At 40.0% G+C, this 7951-nt stretch overlaps 1 protein-coding gene across 1 annotated transcript; it reads right to left on the reverse strand.

Annotated features, from left to right (window-relative positions):
* Nucleotides 1-605: 605 nt before the first annotated feature.
* Nucleotides 606-2213, reverse strand: LOC143217879 (uncharacterized). The gene has a single exon (XM_076442553.1). It carries the CDS (start codon nucleotides 1851-1853, stop codon nucleotides 630-632), a length of 1224 nt encoding a protein of 407 aa, XP_076298668.1. The 5' UTR covers nucleotides 1854-2213; the 3' UTR covers nucleotides 606-629.
* Between the last annotated feature and the right edge of the window lie 5738 nt (nucleotides 2214-7951).

Consider the following 7951-nt stretch of genomic DNA (forward strand, 5'->3'; position numbering starts at 1 on the left):
AACGTTCTAGACAATAAATAATAGGTGAAAAGGATGTCCTTTATATCGATGTACTTGTCATACTGCTACTTTGAACCTATGCCACACTTAACAATAATTGATTTGAGAAGTAATATTGTCGATTTTAGCTTCTACAGACATATGTGTTGATGTAAGAAACAGTATTAAATGCCTACTTCATGTTTGGTTTTTTGACTTTTGCACTCCTAAATCGGCAGTTTGGACCACTGTGCGTCGGTGCGGGATCAGCCAGTTGTAATCCTCGTAGATGGTTCCAGCCATACGGTGGCCTGGAGCAAGCATGGGCGTAGGCCGTAAGTTTGGACAGCACGACTGCGGTTACCTTGATGGCTTCATCTGCCTTGCCGGGAAAGATCTCCAGTGTGACTCTTCCTCGCGCCCTTGCAAGATTCTGTCCTCCAACTCCGTATATGTCCACTGAGGAGGTGGTCCTAGGAAGCTGCAGTTGCTGCACCAGCCTGTCGCTCATCATTGTAATTTCAGAGCCCTGGTCTATGAGAGCTCGCTGGCATGCACTCTGCCAAACCGATCAGCCACCTTGATTACTGCCGTTGCGAGTAAGACCTGGCTAGACAAGTTGCGATAGTCTTGTGAGTTGTGAGCTGTCTTCATTTTCGTGGGGTGAGCTCTGGCTGCTTGGAATACATCGTGCAATGACAATGATGCCTCTCCTGACACGTGAAGCAGCTCTTCGTTGACGGGCATGACTCGAGGTTGTGTTTTCCTAGACAGTTGATGCATAGCTGATGTAATTCGACCTGTCTCCTACGCTCGTCCACTGGAGTCGCCTTGTAATCAGGACAGTTCATCAGGTAATGCCCTTTGGAACAAACTACACAGATGACCTTGTTACTGTCCTGTTGCGCATGATTAATCTTGGCCTTCCGTGTGAATTCTCTAGGGCCGAATTGACCCGGGCCTGGTTGACCCGGGCCTGCGTGGATCGGCCTAATGGACCGCGCCGCTGGCTTTGCCTGCAGCATTTGAAGTCGCTTCAGCATGAAATCTTGCAGATCGGCGAAAGATGGTGGCTCTGTGCTGTTAGTGACCTTCTCCTCCCACTTGTCCCTGGAAGTGTCATCGAAGAGATTGACAATAGAGTATACGAACCAATCTTCTGATTTATTAATTGGCCGCCCTAATCCTTCCAGGGTGTTTACAACGGTGGAGACTCCCTTCTGGATGATCGTCATCTCCTGCTCGGAGCTCTCTTTCATTTTCGGCTGGGCTGTTAGCTTGTCCAAGCAGGAACGCACCAGAATCCGTTTGTTCTCATACTGCCCGAGAAGGATGTTGCAGGCACGTTTGTAATTGTCGTTTGTCGTAGGTATATCCTTGACTAGGTCAGCAGCTTGGCCGTGAAGACTGGCTTTCAAGTAATGGAGTCGCTCCACATCGCTTAGATCCTTGTGTCGCTCGATGATGGACATGAACAGATCTTTAAAGGCCGGCCAGTTGACGTACTCGCCATGAAAGTGCGGAAAAGGCACCCTGGGAAGAGGCGCTGATCCTGAGTCTTCGGTTTGCTGTGGTGCCTCTGACCTCTTGCCTTTGCCGCTATACTGCAACATCAGGTCGTGAAGAATGCTCCTTTGTTGCACATAGGTTTCCTCTGCGAGGTCTGCGACTTGGTCTTTCACATAATCACTACTCTTGAAGGGATCCCTCTTCTTGTACATAATGATGGTGTGATTTTGCTGGGACTGAGTCCAATGTTTCTCAAGGATTATATTGGACTGTGGTACCGACTTCTTGAAGTTATCCATGGTTCGTTGGATCTTTCCCAGAAGATCCTGTTGCACCAAAAGTAGCTCTTCCGCTGCGAAGTCCATTTTGCTGCAAGACTGGTTTCTGGATGAATTTCTTCCTGATCAGATCACTGCTCACACCACAGACTCGACACGTGGATCGTAGATTCAACTTGGAAAGGATACCAGAACTGAGAAATCCGGTTCGAAGGACCAAAAATGTCGCAATTCGGTCTTGATCGATAGAATTGTGTGAGAATTTCTGTATGTGTATGACTGGAATGGAATCTTTGTGTATGGTAAAGGAGAGTGAGATTGGCAATATGACAGGATAACGACTGGATTTGAATGAAGGAGTTTGACTGGACTGTATGAGTGAATAAGTTGAATCTACCATAAATTATACTTTAATTCTCGTCACTTCGTTCGTAAGACAAAGATTGGCGAAACAAGAAATCTATATATATAAAAGCGAAGTCCTGACTCACCTATCAACGCCCAGGCTAAACCCTTGGACTTAGAAAGCTGAAATTTTGCACAGAGGTTTCCCTTATGATCTATACAAGGGATAAGAAAGGATATTTCGAAATTCAATCCCCAAGGGGGTGAAAAGGGGTTGCAACGTTTGTATGAGGAATATTTTGTTCGTGGTCGGATTTACTTCATACTTGGTCTTAATGCTCTTTGATATAATTAATCAAACACCTATTTCGGCATTTTAAAAAATTCAACCTCTAAGGGGGTGAAAAGGGGTTGCAACGTTTGTATGAGGAATATTTTGTTCGTGGTCGGATTTACTTCATACTTGGTCTTAATGCTCTTTGATATAATTAATCAAACACCTATTTCGGCATTTTAAAAAATTCAACCTCTAAGGGGGTGAAAAGGGGTTGCAACGTTTGTATGAGGAATATTTTGTTCGTGGTCGGATTTACTTCGTACTTGGTCTTAATGCTCTTTGATATAATTAATCAAACACCTGTTTCGGCATTTTAAAAAATTGAACCCCCAAGGGGGTGAAAAGGGGTTGCAACGTTTGTATGAGGAATATTTTGTTCGTGGTCGGATTTACTTCATACTTGGTCTTAATGCTCTTTGATATAATTAATCAAACACCTGTTTCGGCATTCTAAAAAATTGAACCCCCAAGGGGGTGAAAAGGGGTTGCAACGTTTGTATGAGGAATATTTTGTTCGTGGACGGATTTACTTCATACGTGGTCTTAATGCTTTTTGATATAATTAATCAAACACCTGTTTCGGCATTTTAAAAAATTCAACCTCTAAGGGGGTGAAAAGGGGTTGCAACGTTTGTATGAGGAATATTTTGTTCGTGATCGGATTTGCTTGAAACTTGGTCTTAATGCTCTTTGATATAATTAATCAAACACCTATTTCGGCATTTTAAAAAATTCAACCTCTAAGGGGGTGAAAAGGGGTTGCAACGTTTGTATGAGGAATATTTTGTTCGTGGTCGGATTTACTTCATACTTGGTCTTAATGCTCTTTGATATAATTAATCAAACACCTATTTCGGCATTTTAAAAAATTCAACCTCTAAGGGGGTGAAAAGGGGTTGCAACGTTTGTATGAGGAATATTTTGTTCGTGGTCGGATTTACTTCGTACTTGGTCTTAATGCTCTTTGATATAATTAATCAAACACCTATTTCGGCATTTTAAAAAATTCAACCTCTAAGGGGGTGAAAAGGGGTTGCAACGTTTGTATGAGGAATATTTTGTTCGTGGTCGGATTTACTTCGTACTTGGTCTTAATGCTCTTTGATATAATTAATCAAACACCTGTTTCGGCATTTTAAAAAATTGAACCCCCAAGGGGGTGAAAAGGGGTTGCAACGTTTGTATGAGGAATATTTTGTTCGTGGTCGGATTTACTTCATACTTGGTCTTAATGCTCTTTGATATAATTAATCAAACACCTGTTTCGGCATTCTAAAAAATTGAACCCCCAAGGGGGTGAAAAGGGGTTGCAACGTTTGTATGAGGAATATTTTGTTCGTGGTCGGATTTACTTCATACGTGGTCTTAATGCTTTTTGATATAATTAATCAAACACCTGTTTCGGCATTTTAAAAAATTCAACCTCTAAGGGGGTGAAAAGGGGTTGCAACGTTTGTATGAGGAATATTTTGTTCGTGATCGGATTTGCTTGAAACTTGGTCTTAATGCTCTTTGATATAATTAATCAAACACCTATTTCGGCATTTTAAAAAATTCAACCTCTAAGGGGGTGAAAAGGGGTTGCAACGTTTGTATGAGGAATATTTTGTTCGTGGTCGGATTTACTTCGTACTTGGTCTTAATGCTCTTTGATATAATTAATCAAACACCTGTTTCGGCATTTTAAAAAATTCAACCCCTAAGGGGGTGAAAAGGGGTTGCAACGTTTGTATGAGGAATATTTTGTTCGTGGTCGGATTTACTTCGTACTTGGTCTTAATGCTCTTTGATATAATTAATCAAACACCTGTTTCGGCATTCTAAAAAATTGAACCCCCAAGGGGGTGAAAAGGGTTGCAACGTTTGTATGAGGAATATTTTGTTCGTGGTCGGATTTACTTCATACGTGGTCTTAATGCTTTTTGATATAATTAATCAAACACCTGTTTCGGCATTTTAAAAAATTCAACCTCTAAGGGGGTGAAAAGGGGTTGCAACGTTTGTATGAGGAATATTTTGTTCGTGGTCGGATTTACTTCGTACTTGGTCTTAATGCTCTTTGATATAATTAATCAAACACCTGTTTCGGCATTTTAAAAAATTCAACCTCTAAGGGGGTGAAAAGGGGTTGCAACGTTTGTATGAGGAATATTTTGTTCGTGGTCGGATTTACTTCGTACTTGGTCTTAATGCTCTTTGATATAATTAATCAAACACCTGTTTCGGCATTTTAAAAAATTGATCCCCTAAGGGGGTGAAAAGGGGTTTTGAAATCTAAGATTGCGGCATGACATAAAATTAAAACTCTATAGAGGTGAATGGGGGGTTAAAAGGTTTTATATGGAGAAACAATATCAAGTTCCGAGAGGCATTAAACGGTTTTCTGTGCGAGCGAAGCCGCGGGCAAAAGCTAGTGTGTAATAAGTCACAATAAATCAACGAAAAGGAACTGAATAACTTGGTTGAGAACACGTGCGTTTCTTAGAATAGAAAGGACAAGACTGACGTTTCTCTTTCTCTCATTGGATCAATCCTTCTGGAGCGTTCGTCGAGCACTGGAGGTTCCGGTTGCGTTTCGAGAACATTCCACATGAATTGAGCGTGAATGTCGACCAATCATGCGTTTGATTGGCAGCTGCGCTGAAGTCGTAGCCGCTGAATAATCGATCATTTGACGCGATTGCGATCGATCAGTTGGCGGGGTCGCGCCGCACAGTGGGCCAGATCGCCGCGCTAGCTGTTCATGAGCCAAAAAATGAAAGTCCTCGTATCGATTTTTAACGAATGTACAACGTTTCTTAAATGTCCGTTACATTCGAAACCGATAATATTACTGTCTTACGGCACTGTGCGCCGCACAGTGGTCTAAAACGCGAAATTTAGTGACATTTTGCCCAAAAACCAACTGTATCATATAGATATCTGTTGAGTGTTTATTGCTTTCTAAATATCCATCAACCTCGAAAATGAAAATATTAATAAAATTTAATAAAAACCATTAGTGTAACAAACAGTTAAAGTTGGAAGTTTTGAAGATAGCCTTTCTCATGGAAAAAATTGCTTTTCTTCTTTAAGATGCCCTGACGATCCTTTTTAATATTTTCCTTCCAATTTGTTTTAAATGAAAAGTTTATCTTTAAGCTGTAAATTACTATTTTTCAATTGAAAATTAGTATTTGTAATGCATTAAAAATGTTACGCTAAATGTAATGAAGAAAATTTGCAAAATTATCAAGACTTCGCAAGGAATATCTTTTGAGTCATAAGAGGTCATAGAATTTGACAAAATGGAATATTTTCAGCATACTTTCCTCTATGTAGTCATGCAAAAATCATTTCCTAGATCGTCCTATATCAAAAGTTATTATTGTTTAAAGCCGTCCGTGCGGCTGTGCGTATTGGTTCTCGCATCTATCGTCGGGACTCCGTGACAACTAAGAAACACTTTAGACTTGAAACACTTCAAATCTTTATGCTATGCTACAATTTTTTGAGCGTTATATACTATGTCTTTTCCTTTTTATTTAAATTTTGTTTTGTGCAGTTTATATTTAGTGCGTACCTCAGTATACTTTATGCATTAGTTCAGTATTATACCATCGTTTAGTACAGTTTATATTAATATACAAGGAGAATTAAGTATAATTCTCCGAACGCGTTGTATACGTTTTAAACAATCATCTTATACGACCGTTTCTTCCACCAATATTCAGAAAAAAATGCTATCAATGAATTGGTTTGCCCGATCGTCAATTTCACGCCTACTCCAAACTTATATTGTTGTCACTTCGTTCATCATCACACACTCACTGCAACATACTTTAACTCAGCACGAGTTATACGTTGTTTACAGTAATTTATATTTTGTATTTGTTATATAATTTGTGTTTGTTATATTGCGTTTATATTTATATTGCGTGTTTGCGTTTATATTTTGTGTTTGTTATATCTTGTTCGTGATAAAACATATCGTTCCACTAATATTTGGTAAGTACATAAATAGTTGGACATTTATTACGTTAACTATTTTCCGTGTTCAACATTTCTTCCTTTATTATTCTGCTATTTGTTATTTATTAAGAATGGAGGCGTTCCGTATACAAATCTGAATTTATTATATTTATTATCACGTTTTTATTAGCTCGCTTCCTTGTTTGTTTGTTTGTTTGTCTGTTCGTCTGTTCGGTGGCAAATTTTGCAATAGATCTTATTATTGTTTACATTTCACTTTGTGCATTATACAGATAGTATACATAGATTGTGAATTTATAAGGATCAGATAAATTTTCTCCGGAGGCTTTGGAAAATCAAGAAATAAATTTTATTCAAATAGCGATTTCTCAAAAATTTAGAAAAATAATATATTGACTAAGCTGAATGTATTCCGTTTCAAAAAAATTTGCTAAAAGTTGTTAAATTTGTAAATATGTTTAAAAAATAGTAAAAAAAACTATTACATAAACGAAAAGTATACCACATTATACATTATTAAAACAGATTACATGTTAATATCCTACATCCCAAATTTCACGTCGATATCTTTAATAGTTATACCAAAATGTCACTAAATTTCGCGTTTTAGACCACTGTGCGCCGTGCCGTTGAGGCGATATGGCGCTCGAGCGCGCCAATCTCGAACAAATTTTTTTTTATAAAATTTTTTTATTTATTATTACTCATTTTTTATGAAATTTTCACCAACATATTTGTGGCCTTTTTCTGATTAAAATATTACATGATATAATTTCAACTGTATTTAGTGGTTCACTTGACGATGAACGTTTCGGGCGCAAGGATGGACAGCATGGGATATGGGAAAGAAAGAGATACGGAGAGTCGCAGTCGCTTCGGCCGCGCGCGGTCTCTCTTTACACGCGCTGTCCGTCTCTACGTTCGGCTCAGCCTTTGAAGCTCAAAAGAATAGTGTCCGTCTACGAACTTTGCAAACGAACCTCCCCGAGTCTTTTGCGATTATAGAGTGCTTCTCCTACCAACCTCTCTTCCATGCAACATGCGCCTTCGTCGCACATGGCGCTCCTCGCTTCCTCGCGGCCGCGATGCGCGAAACCTTCGCGAGATATGCGCACTGCTCGCTACGGGCGAAGCGCGTTCTTTCTCCATGGTAACGGTGGATCTGGTTGGAGGCAGTGGGCGCTGTGGTGTGGACGGTCTTGCCTCAATTGAAGCAAAAATTCCCATCCCTGATAAAGGATTTACTGTACTACGGAACTTATTCTAACGGGGGGGGGGGGCAACGATCAGTGACCCCGCACCGCGGGATCGCGGGACGATGACAACGATACGAACTAACGGCGCCCGTTGGGGCTACGCGACTATTATAAACTACATTAGGAATAACGCAGAGGGAGATCGCGGAACGGTAATACGGATATCTTTGAGGTCATTCGATTACTGCGAATGGAAATGTTTGAAGCGAGCGAGAAGAATCGTTCGTACAAGCATGCATCCGTATACACACTGTTGCACACTGATTCAAAACAGC

The sequence above is a fragment of the Lasioglossum baleicum genome, chromosome 18, assembly GCF_051020765.1.
Source record: "Lasioglossum baleicum chromosome 18, iyLasBale1, whole genome shotgun sequence".
In the NCBI taxonomy this organism is placed as follows: Eukaryota; Metazoa; Arthropoda; class Insecta; order Hymenoptera; family Halictidae; genus Lasioglossum; species Lasioglossum baleicum.